General features: G+C 38.1%; 1 protein-coding gene across 2 annotated transcripts; it reads left to right on the top strand.

Moving 5' to 3' along the window:
• The first annotated feature begins 8,707 nt into the window (after positions 1–8,707).
• Positions 8,708–20,462, top strand: LOC145476816 (uncharacterized). Of its 2 annotated transcripts, none has more exons than XM_081455439.1 (7): positions 8,708–10,578; positions 10,967–11,074; positions 13,658–13,746; positions 13,906–14,006; positions 14,421–14,596; positions 17,324–17,512; positions 19,563–20,462. In XM_081455439.1, exons 2-5 carry the CDS (start codon positions 10,998–11,000, stop codon positions 14,535–14,537), a joined length of 384 nt encoding a protein of 127 aa, XP_081311565.1. In that variant the 5' UTR covers positions 8,708–10,578; positions 10,967–10,997; the 3' UTR covers positions 14,538–14,596; positions 17,324–17,512; positions 19,563–20,462. The 2 variants fall into 2 exon arrangements, with proteins under 2 accessions (XP_081311565.1, XP_081311564.1); XM_081455438.1 differs by having other exon boundaries at positions 8,708–10,604.
• The last annotated feature ends 1,507 nt before the right edge of the window (positions 20,463–21,969 follow it).

Genomic DNA, 21,969 nt, shown 5'->3' with positions numbered 1-21,969 from the left:
CTTCACCTTCGACTTGATTTCTATTTTTTTCTCCTAAGCCGAGTTTGAATTTAATATATTTATAAACCAATTGTGTTTTTCAACCAATTGAACATACATTTTCACTTTGTTATTTTGTTTTCTTGGCGCACCTATAAACTAGCTGATGCGTAATGTAGACTCGGCTGCAAATCAAGTCAATGCGACGCACCATTATCATAGCTAAGTGTGTTGTCCGAGTACAATAAACTGTCTATGTCTATGTCTAATATACAGAGTACACTTGACAAAACGTTTTACAAGGAAAAAATAAAACAAGCAAAGTGACGCAAATATATTTTTTTGATTTCAAGTTAAACTTTATTTTAATATATTAATACTTTAATAATTTAATAATGTAAAAATTCCACACTTTTTCAGTTGTAAGACGTCGATCCACAACAATTTTGTTCAGCGTACTATCGAAATTGCAACATTGCCTAATTCTACTTAAATCGCTTTAACACCAAATCCTGATTTTTTTTTTTAATTCGAAAAACAACACGAAGCATTTGCCATAACAGGCCAAACCGAGGGTGGGAAATGAAATTTGTTTTCACTATTATTATTATTATTATTATTATTATTATTATTATTATTATTATCATCATTATTATATATTTATTTGTTCGTTTTGTTTTGTTTTGCTTGTTTGTTTGTTTGTTTTTTCGAAAAATAAGCCAGTTTGTGTGCTATGACTATCATGAGGAAGAAGACTTTTGAAAGAGTACAACACGGCTCGTAGTTATTTTAAAATATGAGTTTGAGATTTCTATCGCTTAAGGGCACAGTCTGAGTCAACTATATCACGCATATAGATCTAGAGAGAATAATCTAATTGTTTTAGCATATTACTTGTTCGAAATGTAATCTGAATCCTCTTTACACACACGTGGGTACGCAAAGAAGCGGCTGCCATTTTGTTAACAGACGCACACTTTTAGCCTGGCGATCCTCACTATCTACAACAGAACAGATAGCGACTAGAGTAACCAGCTAGAGAACGGCATTTATGATAGACGTTAGTAGACCTATGCGAAAACTAGATAGAAACACTGAGAAGATGCTTCGATAATTCTTTTACTAAACTCTGCAGAAAAAAAAAACGGTTCACTTGCACTCCTACCTAGGATTTTCGTGTCTTTATACAGAGCTACTTTGACAATGTTATGACGCAATTTATCATCAAATCGAGGACAGACACATACAGAGTTAGCCTCAGTTATGTTGGCTTTTAGCGTGCTTTCTTACAGGCTAGGGCGTTTTCTAAAAGGAATTATTACGGTCTTGTTCTTCGTTGGCCTGTGTTTATTTAATTGATTTAAGGATTGCGAAAGTCTGGCAGCCCATTTGGGAGCTGATTAAGACGACAGCGAAAAGTCAAAACGTTGTTACAAACCGCGTGGTGTGCAGCAAAAGTGTTAATAGTAAATAAAAACAGAAGGTAAACGCATTGTTGGGCTGAGTTGACAAGACTCAAGGCTCACTAAACTCAAGGCTGTTGACTCAATATTTTGAGTAACCGTACTCAAAATATAAATACAATTTTCAACTCAAAATAAAGAGTATAACATACCCATTATTTTGAGTGCGACTTATGTTGAGTAAAGTTTACTCCAATGTTAAGTAGTTGTTACTCAGATATGTGTCATTATTTCACTCGGTAAGTTGAGAATATTTATTGGTAAAACATTAGTAATATGATGAGGAGTTTTGCTGCATCCGGGAGAAAAACAGAATAGTTTTCAAAACCAAGACCATCTATAATCCCAAGCCAATTGTCTAAGAGTATCTTTCATGTCTATTTCTGAATTGATATTAATTATTCACTGCCTTTCGAATTCTTTTACAAATATTTGTTATTTCTTGATTACTCCTGTTCAACGTAAGATTTTCAACAGCGAGTTCTCGCTATGCATGGCTAAGACAATTTGGGCTTCAAGGACTTATGACAGGCGGCCATACCATTTATGATCAGCCTGAGCTAGCATGGGAATCTAGAGGCAGCAGTTTGACTCATCAAGTCTCTGGGTTTCTTGGGCAAATTTGTTTGAATAATGCCTGCGTGGCTTGCCTGTGCGCTGGAATAGTACTGATACTGCCATATGCATTGCCAGGCTTGGTGGCGTTGTATTACTTTCAACTGAGAATGCCTTCGTGGCCTGACTGCCTAACAAATATGTTGGACTGATAATGACTGGTAGTCTTATCTTCGTAACGAAATTTTGTAGTGATACTTACTGCCATCGAGGAACGGCAGTGTGAGGAATGTTTAAGTACCACGGTACGCTCTTCTCATACTTTTAATGCGGCTTGCTTGCGTGGTAAATTTGTCCTGATAATGTCTGTGGCGGCCGATCTTCAGCTAGGTGCTTTTCTTGCAACAAGTTTGGGCACTACTTGGGCAATCCAGGAGCCCGGAACAAAAAAAAACAGAGAGAGAGGCTTAGCAGCCTTAACTGCAGCGTTGCAGCAGCAACCTAAAGTTGTGACGTGGGGAAATGGAACGTACCAGGACGGTCGAACGATCAATGGGTCCTCTTTGTGCATCAATAAGTAGTCATGGTGGGCTTAATATTCGTCTTTAGTCCCTATTTTAGTTTTATATCTCCCGGGATTTACTAAGAATTCAAATTACAATTTCAGTTGTTCTTGATCGGGTTGAGTGACTCCTTCTGGTATAAATCATATCCCGGTAGCCACCAGAAGTCCTGTGCTCACTTGTATTTGAGTTGACCTTTCCTGGTCGAAAAGCTTGGTACTAACAGACTTAATTCGTCTTGTTGTTGTCATTTAGTTAGACTGTAGGTAAAGCCACTATATTCAAATCTCTGCACTATTCATACCGAAAGGTAAGATAGTGATTACCTGATTAACACCAAGGAAATATGGCACGCTAGGGAATGAAACCGTTTCGTGTACGAGAGTGTATTGGATGTGGAAGTCTTTTTTCTGGGCTATTTGCGCCCGAAATACGATCCAAAGAAAGAAGTGTCTTCTTTTTGGACTTTTTTTCGTTTCGTAGCGTGGGTTACTTTAGAACTTTCTCCTGCGTCGTTGTCAGTCGTTGTCCAGAAAGGCAGCCTCGTCGTATCGCGTATCCCGTGGTCCCCTTTCTCGTCAGTTGGTCTCTATATACCCCTTTAACTTCCTTTTTACTTCTATTCCTACAAGTCAGCTTTGTTTTTGTCGCCAGTCAGGTTTCCAGCTACTGCCGTCGTATCGAGCCGTTCAACCCACATATTCATCACCTTGTGGTCGTTTCTAAGTCAACTGACCTGCTATGCTCGGTTTAACTCGTTTTTTTTTTTTTAGAATTCGAACACTGTCTCGCGTTTGCTCAAACTTCCAACAAAATTGTTTGCTGACGGTCTTGCTTTGTTTCCGGCGGGATTATTTTTCATGCATTTTTAGCCCTCATTCTTCATTTTAGCGTCTTAATGTGCTGTAAACCACCTTGAAATTTAATTAGAGCATTTGTTTTTGCCTTGTTATTTCAAACATATAAGCAACGCTCTTGGAACTTTTGGAAACATTGGCACCATTTGGGCAACTTTAATAAATAAAATGACCACTTTTAGAGTTGTTTTGGACAACTTTTGAGAAATCATGGGACAACTTGTGGCTGAGCCAAGTCACAGGAACTTCAACACTGAGCGTCTGACCCAGACGACTAATGAAACTGCCATATTATAAATCTTAGACATATTATAGGCCTAAGTAGTAAAACCGACGAATTAAACTAAAGTGTAGAAAGCCCATGGCTCTGCACGGTTTTAGAGGAATTCGTCTCTCTTTTTTTGCTTGTTTAGCTGTAGATATATTTGGGTTGGCTTATCTACCGAAAAGTTTTATACAACGGATTTAAGAAGAATCATAATGTCCAACGTCCTTTATCAGTTGTCAGTAAAGCCGACCTGCAAAGGTCCCTGTCAGGTTTTGTAGGCGATTTGTTAGTTTTTAGGTAAAACTTTCGCATGTTGTCAATATATTCTCTTATTTTTAGCCAATTTTTATCTGAGCTTGTTATGGCCAGCATAGGCTATAATCGGACAATATTTTCTCAGACCTTAATATGTCAGGCAACTTGTGTGTTTGCCGGTTGTGAGAACCGACTGGCTTGTTGAGGCCGTCCTTTTTTGTAGTTTTCTGGTTGGTGATGTATGAGTAGTCTAGTTAGCAGTATTTAGTTCGCAGTATTTCTACATTCAGTCTGTGGCTTCGTATGGATCAATTTTGCAATATTTTGTTTCAAATTAGTCGAACAATGAACTTTATCACCTTCTCAATTAGTGATCCATGGAATAATGGGCGGTTTGGATATTTCACAAAACTCACCAGAACTCTAAGCGCGAATGAACTTCTCTAATTAACGGGAAAGGAAATGTTATTGGGGTGGGGAGGGCGTGGGGTGGAGAGGGTAAAATTGTCGTCGTCGGGCCTTCACAAATCGACAACTGTCGACTCAGAAGTCGAGACTAGTAATGTTACGGTCAATGCATGTGCAGAGAAAATAAAACTACACCTTATGCAAACAAATAAGGTGCCCATGCAATGTATACCTCCTTCTATGAAAGTGTATTGAAAAGTGAAACAAGTGCAGTGATTCAAGAATATCGCAGCTGAAATTTACGAAAGTTTAGGAATGTCATGAGAATAAACCCGAGGCTAAGATATTGAAAATATAATTTTGTGTTGAAAATTTGCAACGTATATGTCTTATTAACCAAGCGCGAGTTCTGCACTGGGAGAATATCGCCCCGAGGTCTTGAAGATACAGACCGAGCGCCAATATCCTCCATGTATGGTCTGAGCAAGTATGGTTAATACGATATTTATTACATGAGCGGGAAAAAAAAACACTGTTACGAACACGTACCGATCAAGGGCGCAATTGTGATTGGGAGCTGGACAGAAAAAAAATTTATGTGTTATGTTAAACAGAGCAAAGGGAAAGCTGGAGAGTTAAATGAAAAAGATAAGGAATCTGCTATGTGAAAGCAAGTTCTTTCTGAAACGTAAGCCATAAAACTACCAGAAAATCTCAGTCGTGCGGGACCATTCGGGACATTTCCCGGTCCAGTATTGGGAGGATATTGGACCGGCAATAGAGCAATATCTGATTGGTTGATTTTTGTTATTTAATCGTTGAACTAATTTAGTCGTGTAATAAAATACAAAATCATGTTTGAATCACACCGAATAAAAAGCCTTCCGCTAAACGTCAAAACTAGCCAAAAACACTACCAAAACAGCGCCAGCCGTATGTTCGTGGTTAATGACATTTCTACACTTTTATGTGTGTCATATCAGTTTCTATTACCTGCAGTTTTGCTCCAAAACTACTCAACGATATGAAAGTCATGATAGGACAGATAATCTGACGTTGTTTCACCACATTCCATTTTATATCTAAGAACATATATAAAACAATAGAAGTAAAGAGCAAGATTAGTTGGTCCAAGACATTTACTTGCTACTCAGAGTTTCTTGCTTTCTCCGAAGCAATCATCAGGCAACTCTGTGTAACAAGTAAATGTCTTGGACCAACTAATCCAGCTCTTTACTTCTACTGTTATATATTGCTCTAGTCTAACTACTGAGCACTCTAATAGCCGATGAGGACCTTTTTCTTTCTAAGAATATTCAAGATAATAATTTCAGCATAAAATCGGCAGAAAAGTAAAAGTATTCAGCCTCGCCCTGAAAACACAATTTTTATATCAATAAAACTATGCACGCACGCCAAACACAAACATGCGAGTAAACCTGTGAAGTGTAAGCCAAGCCGCAAGAGAACCCGTGCTACATGAATGTTTAGCTGGCGCATACAAACGAAACCCATGCTATGTACAGCTCCTTCTACCAGCGTGTGCAGAAATTTAAAGAGATATACACGTTTCTTAGGGAAATGCATATGCTAGCTATCTGTAGCAGAAGACGAGAAAACTCGACGCGTATGCTTGTGTACAGCTTGTTCTAGAAATGATCTTTAGCATGGAATATGTATATAGCGACGTTCTCCCAGGGAGTGGGGGGTGGGGGCTGACTAGCATGTGAAAAAGGCGGGCGCGGTTGGTCCTTTATGCAGTAACCCCTAAGCGACACGCATCGGTTTTTTGTTATCATTTTTAAGAATGCGGTTCTGTCAAACCAGGGTTCGATCTGCTTTAGAATGTTATTCGAAGTAAACATATATTCGTCCGTACTTACAGTGAGTTGCGACAAGGAAAGTGCACTCGTGTTTTCCTCGCTCTAGCTTACGCGAGTGCAATGTGTGTTGAGGCATATATATCAAATATACTCGTTCATCTGTTTTCTTAAGCATCTCATCGTTAGAGAAAACACTGCATGAAATTGCATGTATAAGGAGGTATAATGAACCCGTATACATAATGTGTACGGAGAGGCATAATGATGTATACTAAAGTATATGTATAAGGTCTGTATAATGATCAGTATACGTCTGTATCCTTATACTAATGTATACTGTCTTGTGGAAATTTCCTTATACTTAGTGTAAGGGAACATTATACGAGTTGACAAAGTAAATTCAACTTGATTGTTCTTTTGCATCATAAATGAAGGAAATGAAGGCTCCGGTTGCTGAAAACAGAGCTGACTTGAAAAATATACCCTGTGGTAATGAGTGCTTCTTACGGAAGAACTTACTTGTAAAGGAAGCCTCGAGTCAGATAAACAGCTATAAAAGCAGATATTATTAGCGCGTCTTTTCGCTACTTTGCGGATTTCGTACAGGTATCATTAACGCATCTTAAGCATTCTGTGAATATATCAACAACGCAGCTTAACGCTTCTTTATGCATTGCGTAAAGATCTCCATATCGTATCTGTACGCTCCTTTACGCATTGCGCAAAGATATCAATAAGCTGCGTGAAATGAGTAATTACGTGGAATTTACGTGGCCGTGAAATTCTTCGACACTTGGCGTGTCCGAGATCAGAACGTGACGTGTCAAGAAACGTGACGTGTCGGAGAGTGCCATGTTCCGATCCTGATATGTCCGTTGCGGCGTGTCAGGAAAACTCATGGCCTGGGTACGTCATGTGCGGCGTATCAAGGGAAGCCAGGACTCTGATACTTAACGGCACGCGGTTTTAGTTTAATCGGCCAAATTAATTCACGGAGCTTATTTCTCTTTACGCGAAAACTAAAATTTTTGGATGTGCGTTCCGTCGTTCGTTTCAGGATGTTCAAGTCAACAAAGCGCGAAGGTCTATAGTTAACTTACATCATTCTGTTAATGCCATCGAGTGTATTGTGTTCAGAATCTTGCGTGGAGGCATAAGACTTAAAATTCATACCAATCTTCAGTATAGCTCTTTTGACTCACGTTATGCATAGTTCTATTTACTACAGGTGTTTACACTTCCGACTACTATTTTATATTCTAGTATTTACAATCTACCTATAGCAGGGATCTTTTCGAATACCAGCCCGGCCACTGAATGTGAAACCCTTGTTTAACTAAAGTGCTAAAAAAAAAAAAAAAAAACAGCAACGGAACATACCTTACATCTCACCGACCTACGTGGTGGCGCAACTCACCAATTTCGCAAAGCTTGAGAGCGGAATGCCCTAAGATCAGTTGCATGGGAGGACTTGCACCGGGACGCCAAACCCATTTAACGCTGCCGCGTATTTGATGCAAACCATGGAACCCTCCTAGGAGGCCTCTGGCCGATCTTATGCTTGCGAAGGTTGAATGTCGCAAAATCTATTTATTTAGACCGACTAGTGGTATTCCATCATTGTGGTTACCGCTGTAAGTCCAAAAGCATCAGCGCGTGCGTAATCATGAAGGGTGCCTTCAACAAAATTTACCCACCAATATTTCTTCCAGTCGGGTTGTTAGTAAAATTTCTAAGCACGAATCATATAAATTCGTTTTATGGAAAATTTCGTATACGTACAAGAAAATTCGTCTCACTTAGTTTTGTCACGATCCGTGATGAAGACCTTGCTTAGAGGCGTTAAGGGGGTCTTATACTCTCAGATATAAATTTTTCTCCAGGAAACCATTTTTTTGGAACATGGAGATTAAACATCCCTGTCCATTTGTAAATCGTATTTTGAAACGATTTTCCTCTAATTACTCCTGAATTTACGTGTAAATTAAGAAATTTGAACACTTCTAGCTATATTTCAACATAGCAACACCCATAGCAACCATTGTTTACAGTCTAAAAGTACTCACAAAATGGATTCAATTCAATACATTTTAATGATACTTTACACAAACGCTTTAAAGATGTGTAGTTATGAGAATTTTGCATCATGGTCCTGAACATTATTTCTTCTACCATCTTATACGCTCCTTATACTTGGATAACATTTCTATGACTGGTGTGTATTCGGGTGTTCAATGAAACATTTATGTAAAACCTTTAAATATACCCCTCCCCATGCCCCTAACCTCCCCTCCCCCCCTAGTTCACAGGTCTAATTTGGGCTCTCGGAGACCGAAGTAAAACTTTAAAGCGTTATTTCTCAAAATGACCAAATAGACGGATCATCAATATCTCGCACACGATATCTCCACTGGGTTTTAACCGAATGTTGTCAAATTTTCAACATTGATGAAGGACACAATTATCTAGGTCTTAAACCTCCAAAATTTGCAATTTATGAAATTTTTTCCTGTTATTTAGTTAATATAGTTAATATTAGTTAATATTAATACACCTTTTCAACATTTCACGAGAAAAACCCCCTCAAAACACTGTTTTCTGAGGTTTGTCTCCTGGACAACTTGCTTATGGACAGGATGAACTTAATTCCATACTTCTCGAACCATTCATTATTACGTTATCGTGTTTATAATGAACACCACTTTTTAACACTAAGGAGCTAGTTATTCATTAACTATCATGGCACGTGAGCTGGAAAAGCTCATTTTTGAAGTCAGAGTGCAAAGTCCTTTAACGTGATACCAAAACTGTTCCACAGAGTTGTTTTGCAAAAAAAAAATTTTAGGTATAAGACCACCTTAAGCTCGCTCTCAGAAAATTGCAAGACCATTTGCTCTTCTCGGCTGTTGTTTCTTCAAGCGTTCATCGCAAGCGGCAGAAAAATAAAATTCTCTCCCTCCGCTTTGACGATAATAAGCGTATTCGAGTCTTAAATACGTTATTGTGGCGCCATAGAATCCTGGAGTATTCACGACGCACACAACTCGTCACCGCTGCGTGAAAGCCAAAATATTCTAGAGTATTCTAGACTCGAATATGTGATTGTGACGCAATAGAATCCTAGGGTATTCAAGCCACACACAAAACGTGACGTACACCTGGAATATTCGTGTCGAATATGGTGGAATACGCTTCGTTCATAATCGTTCGTGGATTTTCGTTATAGTATACCACACATCTGTCGTACCCCTAGAGTATGATGGCGAACCCTTTGTAAAAAGAATTTTATAAAAGAAGGTAACAGTTCGGGTGCATAGCATTCTCCCGGAAGCAAAATTTAGACTATGAATTCAAAGTATGTGCGATCTGTGCGTGTATACGTTTATCCTCGAATACGTGATCTTGACGCCAAAGCTATGGAATTCTAGAGTATTCATGGCGTGTACAACCGTGAGTGGACCTGGAATATTCTTATCGAATATGGGCATACGGCAGGAGGACGAGCGTGTATTCGTTCGTTGACCAGAACAATTGTACTTTTTTGGTTCATGTTGTTGGCGCAGCGCATGTGTTTTGCTTGAGTCAAGAAATTTACACACTTTGTTGTAACTTCGAATTCTCCTCATTCGGTTTTGACCGACGTTTTCGGGATAATCACTAAAAAGCGATTTATCTTTGTATGACCCGTCTCGTCTGAAGTAGTTAAGTACTGCACAGCACGAAACCACAAATTGGACACTACGGGATACGTAAAGTTCTGCAAAGTTAAACTGACTGGAGACACATAAAGCTGGGCAAAGTTTGGTTAGTAAGAAGAATCAAGCTCGTTTCGGAGAAGTTTTGGTGTATTCAGCGGAGAAAGTCCTGAGACCTTCAGACGAATATCTTTTCTCTGTGGGATGAGTTTAACTCCAGAGCCCGCAGGGCAAAGAAAATCCTAAATAACGGCCCAATTGCTTCCTGAGTCGACTTCCTGCCATCATATCAACATTGCATTACGTTTGAACAACAAATCACAAAACGTATTACGACGACGAAAGCACTTTAACCAGATTTTTTCCTCGAGGTTACTTTTGAAACGAAATTGACTTTAAATGTGTTTCGAGACGACTTGTAACAAAATGGGAGAAACGACCTACATCATTCTGAGTGTCCGACCTTCAACAACCACCGATCAGCGGTTTTCCACATTAGACACCAGGTTCTCTCGGTTCTCGCGCCATTTTTTGGCGTCCTTTTTGAAAGGTGTGAAATGTTGAAGCTTGCATCGATCTCTAGGTCCTTTTTCACTGTTTAAAAACTCTACTTTGGCGGACAAAATTCAGTTTACCTTCACTTCTTCTCTGTGCACGATTTCAAGCAGTTTTTGGTGGCATACAGCTGGTGAAAACATCGATACACACGGAGGTACGAGTCAACAACAACAACAACAGGTAAAACGTTAGTCATTGTTGTCTTCCCGGGTTGTTTTGTACGTACGAGTAAGTCAAGCTTAAGTTTCCAGGGTAAAGTTCAGTTGTCAAGTTTGCTTAAGATGTATGGAATTGCCTCTCGTTGTAAATGTTTCTTTATCAAGCAGAAGCTATACACTGGAAGTTAATGTAACCTTGATTTCAAAAGGGACGGCAATGGGAATGATGGTGAATTAAACCATTAAATCAAACTACTGTGTAAAATTTACTGATTGATTTATTATGATATTTTCCTTAGCACTGCAAGCTTGATTTGAGGTTTTCCAGTGTGGATTTACACATAAACTAACTAACCTTTTATGCGTATTGTATTTTAATCATAGGATGAAGTAAAATTGGTAATGCCTTACATGTATGTATAATCCCTGGCATCCTTACTTGAAGAAAAAAAGGAAAACCTGTGTGGAAGAACCCCGGCTTACAAGATACACGTATGTATTTATGACTATTTAGGGGAACATGGAGACTTTTTAAGATTTATTTTTGTGAGAGCTTTTGAAAAAATTTATTGGCAAGCAAATTTTGGCATTTCACTAGTCAGTCTCTATATATTTTATATAGAAACAAGGTGATTTGCAGATCTGTTTTCAGAGTGCTCAGTAGTAAACTAGAGGGTGATTATAACAGATGACGAAATGAGCAACTGTAGATCTGACTTGACATTTTATTACTATTTAGTTTCGTAGTACACAACTTGTGTGCAGCACTCATCAGATAAAATTGCCAAATGTGAATTTACATCATTACACTGCTTTGAAATACACATGCAACTGCTGGAAATATGATAGCTACAATAACTGAATACTTTTACAGAAAAGAAAAGAAAAGTTGGAAATTATAGATAAATGCTGTTACTATTGTGTAACAACAGAAGCTTTAAAAGTTAAAATTTAGCATTTTTCAGGAAGAATTTGTTTGCGCGTCTACATGAAGTTATCAGTTCATTCCATTTATTCAGAGAGGCTAACTCAGGTTTACAAGGTACTTCTCCCAGAGACATAGGTTAAATCGATTTGAAGTGCAGTTACATGGGGCAGCTTGCTTTAAAATCTTTCAAGTGACTTTGAACTTTGATTTATTGTCAAAGTCACTTGGAGGCTGTTCCATATAAGCCCGCTTCAAATCGATGTACATGTAACCTATGCCTCTGGAAGAAGTACTTTATTATTTGTAAACCTGAGTTAGCCTCTCTGAACAAACAGAATGAACTGATTAGATAACTTCATGTAGACATGCAAACAAATTCCTCCTGAAAAATGTTAAATTTTAAATTTTAAATCTTCTCTTGTATTTCAATAATAACAGAGTTTATTCGTAATTTCCAACTTTCCTTTGTTTTGTAAAAGCATTCGCTTATTGTAGCTATCACATTTCCAATGGTCACTTGTATATTTCAAATCAGTGTAATGATGTAAATTTCCATTTGGCAAATTTTATCTCATGAGTACTGCACACAAGTTGTGTAGTACGAAACTAAATAGTAATAAAATGTTAAGTCAAATCTACATTTGATCAGTTCGTCATCTGTTATTTTATATATACATTATATTAAGGTACATGTAAACCCTGTTCCACTGATGACCATTACAAATTTGTAAATATTGAAAATTGAGTTTTATTACTCATTTAGGTTATTAGCCTAAGGAGGAATTTGTTTGCATGTCTACATGAAGTTATCTAATCAGTTCATTCTGTCTGTTCAGAGTGGCTATTAGCCACTCATTTCAGGTTAAGAGCTGAAAATTCAGAACAATATTGAATTTGATACTCAAATTTTGATTGGATTAATTAATGCATAAAAAGTTTACACCACATCTAGCAAAAAAATGAAAGGCTTCTACAACTTGCCTACCTTTGTCAGTGCAAAATGAAACATAATCTGTAACCTTGAACATTGTTGCTTGAATTGGTTTGATGTTTTTAAGCCCACAAGCTCTGGCCCTCGCAGCCTTTCATACTTTGTTTACACTGTAAACTTGATTAATGTGCAACACAACTCTCTCCTCTCTCAAAGGCATCTTAAGTATGCAATTTTGACTTCGTTATCCCCCATCTTTGATTCCTGAGAGGTGAACTGCGCCTGCGCAATAGCCATCCTTATGCTTATGCTTATGTAACCCCGGTTCACACATATTTTTCTTATGCTTATGTTTATGCTTATGCTTATGTTTATGTCAAAGTGTCAACCAGCCCTTAGTGTTGGTCTCGGGTCTTGGTTTGAATTTTCAGCTCTTTGTCTTGAGCTTACCCTATATCTTTCACAGTGTCTTGCACTCACGCCATTTAGCATGTCCAATTAAAGCCAATAAAGCTGGCTATCAATCTACACGTACATGTATACCAAGAATTTTGAAATAAAATGAATTGTCCAGTTTTTCAGGGTTTCCCTATGCGAGCATCCAAATCACTTTTTGAAAGCTAAGTCAAAGTGAGTTTGCCTCAAATTTTAGACAGTAGCTAGTTTAGTTTGACCAAAGTAATCAATCAATCAATCAATCAATCGATCGATCGATCAGTTATTATAATGAGTTACACAGCAGCCCTGGTTGAAGTTCTTGCACTGTAAAATCATTATTCTCTTTAACTTATGATTCAAATGTCACTACATGTGTTGGTTTGAAAAAACCGCAAGTTTAAGGTTCTTTATCAAAGTTTGTGTTCTACCACTACATTTGTACCCTGTACATGTTTCAGCCAAAGCTTCTGACAACCTGTCCTTGTTTTTTTATAAACAATAGTCAACTTCACTGCGTCTCGAGCTCGTTGCTAATCGCTCAGTAACCAAAGTGTGCTAGTGACAACTGCTAAAGCATGCTTTAGTGGACTCAGCGTTTGAAAGCACCTACTCATGAAGAGATCGTTTAGCAAAGCATTTGTTGTTTTCTTCTTTTGGGGGGAGTTTAACTCTTGCCGATGGCGTATTGTCATAACTATGCTTAACGTTGCTTTCATTCCATGTAGACCAAGAAATAAAATGGACTTAAAAGAAGTCAATATTTTTTTTGCACTTGCAGAGTCAGCAGTGTTCATAATCAGAGAGTAAGACAATTTATTGTCAGTGAACTTGGTCGAAGGAGTGGCTTTAGCCAAGCAGCTGTCGAAAGTAAGCACAAGTTAAAAAAGTGTACTTAAAATAATACCAGTTAAAGCAAATGGTAGTGGGAATATCTATTTTTGAAGAAGTCCGTAACTAAGTCAGTACCGCACGACTGAACTTATTTGTTACCTGAAATGCTCTCTTCTTTCTTCTTTGTATGCTTAGGAACTTCCAAAAAGTATCATGAACATATTCCCAGAACTGCTCTGGGTAAGATAACCGATGACACAAAGAAAGAGAAGAGAGAAAACCTTCGAAAAGAACGGGTATGTGATTCTGAGAGAAATTACCAGTGTACGGGCTAAATGGTATTAGCCAGAGTTCACGAGTTAACTGACGTTCACCGTTTTTTGACCAGTAGATAGATATTTTTTACCAATCACATATCGTTTGTTCTGACATTTTTGGCATCACAGCGGATTCACAGTTATTCCCTTATTGAGCCAAAAACCTGTTGCATTGCGTGCCTTGTACAAGAGATCACTGAAACTGGAACTGATTAAAACTCTTAACATTGCATGCAGAAAAATTACTAAGAAAATATAAAGACCTATGTATCATAAGTTTCTTCAGAGCTTGCTGTTCTCGGCAAATGGTAGCTATGCGTGACTTAATGTTTAGCAAAATCTGTTATATTGTCAGTGAGTTTTAATAGGGTATGGATATCTGTTTTTGTCTAGAAATATGAAAGAAGAAGAAACTTCGTAAAGGACGAGAACGAGTCCCGGGCTTTCGCAAGCTTGAGTAAACATCACATGTCAACAGACGATGATGACTCTGCCAGCGAATCTGGATGAGGATTGGTTTCTAGACCCCCCAAATACCGCAGTGAAACACTCATAGCGTTCCTAAGCAAGTAAGCTTGAAAAATAGATTGTCAGTCTCGAATTCACCCTGTACAGTGCAGCTCAGATATAAGCGAACTACGCATACGCGTATCATACGAGCGTATTTTGCGTATACGCGTATGTCAATACGCGCACATATACGCGTATATACGCGCACATATACGCGTATATACGCGCGTATATGTCTCTTTGTTATGCATTCCCACAAGTTTCTTTATGTGAAGCATTGTTAGTCAAACAAAGGACATTATGTTTCTTGAGAATGAAAATGGCTTCAAAGCGAAATTTGCATATTGTTAAAACGTCAGCCGGTCAATAAAAGCTATCATATTTCGATCACTTCGCAAATTCACCGACAAACTACCGTTTATCAACACTTGATCTTAAGCTACTAAAAATGGGAAGAAAATTGATACAGTCGCTTGAACTCCCTATTTTAACACGTGAACTTTATGTTCTTTACAAGTAAAGATCTGTGTTTCGGCACGTGTCGGCAAGTCGTTTGCGAAATGTTTATTGTCTGAATTAGCGTTCTGACGATCCTAGTCGAAAAAATGATATCTCCGGTTATATTTGATACAGATCATGCATTCAAATGGTAAAATACTCTTTCCTTGACGAAAAAATTGTTTATCAAAGTTTCTATGGTGCGCCGCTCACGTTTAGTTATTTTTTCTTCAAGGAAAAGTTGTGTGTTTCGGCATGCGTCGGCAAGTTGTCTGCGAAGCGTTTATTGTCTGAAGATCCTCGTTGAAAAAATGATATCTCCGGTTTTATTTGACACAAATCGTTCATTCAAACGGTAAAATGCTCTTCCTTTTACCAAAGAATTGTTTATCAAGGTTTCTATGGCGCGCTGCTCACGTTTAGTTATTTTTTCCTCAAGTAACAGTTCTGTGTTTCGGCATGCGTCGGCAAGTCGCTTGCGAGATGTTTGTTTGAAGCTTTCCGAAGACCTTGTCGAAAAAATGATATCTCCGGTTATATTTGACACAAACCGTTCATTCAAACAGTAAAATGCTCTTTCTTTAGTCAAAATAATTGTTTATCAAAGTTTCTATGGCGCGCCGCTCACGTTTAGTTATTTTTTCCTCAAGTAAAAGTTCTGTGTTTCGGCATGCGTCGGCAAGTCGCTTGCGAGATGTTCATTGTCTGAAGCGTTCCGAAGACCTTGTCGAAAAAATGATATCTCCGGTTCTATTTGACACAAATCGTTCATTCAAACGGTAAAATGCTCTTTCTTTAGCCAAAGAAATGTTTATCAAAGTTTCTATGGCGCGCTGCTCACGTTTAGTTATTTTTTCCTCAAGTAACAGTTCTGTGTTTCGGCATGCGTCGGCAAGTCGCTTGCGAGATGTTTATTGTTTGAAGCGTTTCGACCTTGTCGAGAAAGTGATATCTCCGGTATCTGACACAAACCGTTCATTCAAATAGTAAATTACTCTTTTCCTGACAAAAGAATTGTTTATCGAACATTCTATGGAGCGCCGCTCACATTTTGTTATTTTTAATTTTCTTCGAGGAAAAGTTGTGTGTTTCGGCACACGTTTCCAAGTCGCTTGCTTGGACCGTGTTCAGACTTTGTTTCGAGAAGATGTTATCTTTCGGTTGTGATGTTTGCTCCATGAAGATGGGATTGTTGAAGCGTGTATCCCCGGTTCTATTTGACAAAAAAAAAAATAGTAAATTTTTGATTTAACGACAAAATACTCTCTCTTTTAATCAATATTCAGTCAGTTAATTTTCAGTCAAGTGCCCAATTGCAAAATGTTAGTTTCAGCTAACATTTTGCTTAGTCTGCAGGCATACGCGCGTATACTGTGTACGCGTATTCAAAATAAAGAAAACTCTTTCTCGCTCTGTGGCAAGCTGTCAAGCCATTGAAAACAACAATGACCTGATAAGAAAAGAAGAAACAATAGGTTAGCTCATACATACTAATCAGGCATACGCGTATATGCTGTATACGCGTATGTGCGTATATGCATACGCGTATGTGCGTATATGCATACGCGTATACGCGTATTGGGCTGACGCGCATTACGCGTATATTTTGGTTCGGATATATCTGAGCTGCACTGTATGTGTACACATCTTTTTAATCAGTATTTTCATGCAACAAACACCTTTGCATTAGCCTACATTCTAAAGTGTCAGCTTACTTCTATGATACACTGATAATCGATTTTACTAAAATATCATTGATTAAAAAAAGAAGCAACAGTAAACTACGACGTTTCGAAGTTATTTTGACTCGAGATGTTAATTTATAGTGTGACAGGTGTAATTGATAGAACTTAACATCTCGACTGTTATTTTCTTGTCTTTACTTGATAATGGCGTCAATATGATTTCGAAACGTCGCGTATACGTAGTTTACTTTCGCTTCTCTGTGCAGTTAATTGTATTTCTAAGTGTTTTCTTATCAGAATACTAAAATACATGTATCTCTCCAAAATCATCGGTAAAGACCTCAGAATTAGAGTTACAATAGGAACTCTTTGAAACGTGCATTTTTTCTCAACTATATTTTGAGGCAGCAGTTTTTTCCCCCGAATACAACCTCGCGTATGATCATGCGCCGTCCAGAGGCTTTGCCATTTTGTGTATTTTCTCACGACAGGCCAAAAAAAATGGAAATCTTTTGTAGCTTTTAGTAAAACGTGGCCGCAAGATCGGTATCACACGAAGTTACAATGATCTGCATATACTTATGAAGTTTATTTTGTTCTTAGACTTGACAAACGCAGCGAAAGAGCCGGGCAGGCAACGAATAAAAGATGGAAAAGGACGACGACCAGAACGGGCTATCCAGTTGAAAAGGAGCCCCTAGTGAACACTCCGAAATGGGCCCTGTCAGTTGAGTGGAAGGAGGAGTTACACTGACGAGAAGAGGAAATGGTTCGAGTAGAAGAAGCTGAAAGGTAAGGTGTTTATATATGTGACCGTGAACGGGAAAACGTACCTTAACGCTTATCCGTTAGACAGGCAAAAGCGTTAAGCATCCGTTAGTCATCCGTTAGAAAGTTTTCTTAAAAACGTTAGGGGCGTTAGCCCAACCGTTAGACGTTAGCATGGGGCCGTTAGAACGGAGAGTGCAACCGTTAGCAAGAAACATGTATCCGTTAGCCGTTAGCATCAGACCGTTAGACGGGACAGCATAACCGTTAGCAAAAACTCTGTATCCGTTAGCACGGCCAGAGAAGTCGTTTGGATCCGTTAGAATAAACTAGCATACGTTAAACGGGTAACGATTCCGTTAGAATGGCATGGCACGCGTTGAAGTAGCATGTGGTACGTAGCCTAACACAGTATGAAACGAGAGCAGCTCTTGGCTTCCATTTAGTTCAAAACAATCATGAGAGATAGCTATCTTTCGACGAGAAGTTTGGCGATTATTATTTTTTGATGCCCTGATGATTGATAAATACAACTCAAATGAAGTTCAATAAAGCCTTCATACTATAATTATTATACACGATCCAAAACAAAACAAGTTTGTAAGTTGTAAGTTTGCCGCTTTCGAAAACAGAAACGAAATGTAAAATCATAACAACGATCGTCATTATATGAACTGTTTTATTTATTCGGCAAAGTCCGGTTGTTTCGAGAGCTTGTAATTTGTTACTGTAAGTCGTGAACAAACGAAAGTTAAAAATACCTTACAAATGCCATAAATGAACAAACCAAACACGGAGAAAACTCAACCAATGGCCATGCGATGAATAAAGATGTTCTGCGAAGTAAACACTGATCACGTGTCAAGAACTTGTGCTCGTTTGTCAATGTCACAAAGTGCGGGTTCAAAAATTTGCATAAAGTTGTTTACATCTTCCAAGATGTAAGAAACGGCCATATTCCGGCGGAAAGTTTGATAAATATTTTGATAGACTGTTGTCTGACTCTGAATCAGAAGAAACCAATTTAACTATATGTATGTGACAAAAACAACTTTATCTGATGAAACCGGCGCCAACAAAACGCCCGTCGCTTCGAGACTAGCTTCGTGGCTTCAGAAGGTACCGCTTTTCGCATGCTCTTTCAAGAATGCGTAATCTTTCGCGAATCCACAGCTGGAGAAAACAGTTACTTTAAAAAAACTCTAGACAAAGTCATTGTGTAAAAATAAGTACAAGCGACAAATCCATTTGAGTAAAACAATAAAAAATGTTCACCCTGCTCGACTGGCGAGTTAAATTGTTTACACGTAGGTTTAGCGACGTTTCGCGTTCCACACGATAATAAAGGACTCGAATTCTGAGTTTGTCTGTCTCGATGAGGAAGTGATAGTTTATATCACTGAGTTTTGCTTTCAATGCTCACCGTGGAAATAATTTTTAAATGTTTGTCCCATCGACGACTGATGAAATAGGCACTTTGTGATTCGTTTTTTTTAGAAATCGTGAGCGTAAGACATAATGGATTGGCACGGTTATGCATGTGTTTATAACATTGGACTGAAAGCTATGCTGTTCGTTCGTTAAAAGTCCTTAGATGTAAACCGTTAGACAACCGTTAAACGTCCTTAGATGTAGGCCGTTAGACAACCGTTAAACGGCTTCAGTCATCCGTTAGAACAAACTGTGCAACCGTTAGAACGTGTTCTTCATCCGTTAGGCATACTTAGTTAGCCGTTAGAACGTTAGGAGAGAGCGTTAGAACGCTTTGATCATCCGTTAGGCACAATTAGATAACCGTTAGAACGTTAGGACAAAACGTTAGAATGTTGTGAAGGCCGTTAACTATCCGTTAGCTATCCGTCCGTTAGCGGCCGTTTAACGGATAAGCGTTAAGGTACGTTTTCCCGTTCACGGTCACATATACAGAATAATACTGTCTGTACAAGTCTGGGAAGCAATTTTTTTCGGGTATTTAAGAAATTCCACTCCTCTTTTTTGTTTGTCATTTACTTAAACCTTATCCTCTACGTCATAGAACTAAAGCTGACTTGTTTTTTTTTTTTTCCTTTGACAGAAATGACAACGAAGTGATCAGAGTGTAGATGATGCAGATTTAAATTTTGATGAAGTTTGCTAAATTATATTGCTTTAACTTATTTCGACGTGTACCCGAAACGTCATTGGAAGACATTTTACTTTATGTGTAAAATAGTTGTTTTGTTGCTTATCACAATTACAGTTCTAACTCCGTGTAGACTAAGACTCGATTACAGTCCTAACTCCATGTAGACTAAGACTTAAAGAAGCATGAAATAGCTTCGACCACATTCAGGAGATCATGAAGATAGTAATCAAGTAGATTTTTATTTGCAAATGTTAAATAAACAGCAGAGAGGAACACAAGTAAATGGTGTTTGTTTACGACGATTTGAAAATGAATACCAATAAAACCTGCCAATAGAAATCCCGAAAACAGATTTCATTGTAGCTAAAAACAAGGGGTCATTTTCCATAAGATATACGAAATCAGTACACATCCCGTCCATGCCACGTTCAGTATACCCCTTGATTTTCCCAGTATACGTACTGTATGCTGACATTTGACCTGACATAGAAGGAATCCTGCCACAACTGTAAAATTCCGTATACACACCTTCCACAGACCTGCCAGTATACCTCCTGTTTCACACAGTATACATGATGTATACTGACATGTATAATGACATATAAGGAATCCTGCCACAAGTGTATAAGATCCTGGTATTTTTCTTGGCCAACCCTGAAATATACTGATCATTATACGGACCTTATACATCCTGCCGCATCCTTATATTTGTCTTATACCAATAGATATACTGACTGTGTACAACCTGAGGAAGGCTCCTTATACAGACGATTTTATGCAGTGAAAAAGAAAACAAAACAAAAACTTAAAAAGAACGCAGAATTAAAAAAAAAGCATTGATTCGGATAATAAAAGATTCGAAAGTGAAAGCAAATGTTATCCAGAAGCAATTATTTTACATGAAAACAACAAGAATTTCTTGCTAGGATTTCTTGCGATTTCAACATTCTTTACTGTTAGTTTTGCAAGTTCTATTAAATGGAAACTTAAAGAGAAAATATTTACCCTACATGTATTTTTTGCAATTTTAAAATCCTTGGCTGTTATCCTTGGATGTTCTATGAAATGGAAACTTAAAAGAAAAATGTTTTATTCGCTTTCAAATGCCTTCTTGAGTATACAGGGGCAATTGAATGGCTTTTTCTTTTCTTCGCGTATTTCCAGCATTTTAATATTTTTTTGGATATTATCTTTTGCAGTTTTTTTCAAAAATGAAAAAATTAAAATGTTCTTTGCCGATTTTGATCACTAAATTCCAAAAAAAAAGCAAAAAAAAAAATGCTCTCAACCTTCGGCCTGTGGCCGTAGTCAATGCCTTCGGCAAGTTTTACTTGATAAGGACATTAAAATGAGGTCAAACCAAGGTAGAAAGTTACTCTCTTAGTCAGTTTATTATTTTATTCGTTTATGAAATAGGAAACAGTTCCTATTTCCTATCGTGTTGTAGACACACAAGTGGAACTGTGGGAGAACGAGAAATTGTTACACTTGCATCATGTAAGCGGTTCAAAATGCGACCAGGTGTAAATAAAAAAACAAAACCTCGCTTTGATGCAGCAAAAGAAGGTTGAATTGGCAAAAACTGTCGGCATGTGCTGTTAGTTAAGTGACTGGTTCCTCGTTTGTTTTAGGCTGCCTACGGCCGCCAACCGTCTGCCAGTTTTAGTAAATACTAATCGTACTTTCTGATACGCTTTGGTTAGCATATCAGGAGAGTTTGGTCGACCCATGGTTCGTAGCCTCGCCAAAATACCCATGGCGATCGAAACCAAACAAACCTGCTATGCTACCGAAGCATAACAAATAAGGTATGATTTGGTATTTACTTTCCTAAATTTGGACAAGTGACCATGATAACGTAGCCATATCAGGTCAGTGACTTGATGTCACACCGTCTCAGGACAATATACACGGTTTCCGATTTGCTTATTGCTAATTTGGGTGCGGTTGATCATCAAATCGAAGACAGGCGAATAAAAAAAGGCCTGAGTTTATTCGATAGAAGTACGGCGTTTATTGCGCGTTTTATGCCCCCTTCCATCGAGTGGTTTTCAATCATATTGACTACACGACTGATTTAAGCCAGCAGTCGAGCTCTGTTCGTTAGAGCGCTTAAAATAACGACAGCAACCTGCTGGGATAATAATTTGGCCATGTGTCGTGGCCGCTTTTAATTGATAAATTACTAACTAATAATTAACTACATCATAACATAATAGTCATTCATAAAGTATATAAAGTCGTCATACCGACGATTTAAAAGTAATTTAAGCTCTAGTAAAGGTGAGGGCCACGAAAAAGGCAGCATAATAAAAGTACACATAAGCAGAAAGGCTATCGTGGGAGCAAGGGGCGG

Source organism: Orbicella franksi, unplaced genomic scaffold, assembly GCF_964199315.1.
Source record: "Orbicella franksi unplaced genomic scaffold, jaOrbFran1.1 SCAFFOLD_192, whole genome shotgun sequence".
Lineage (NCBI taxonomy): Eukaryota > Metazoa > Cnidaria > Anthozoa > Scleractinia > Merulinidae > Orbicella > Orbicella franksi.
Note: the sequence above shows the minus strand (reverse complement) of the source record. Positions and strands in the feature narration are given on the sequence as shown.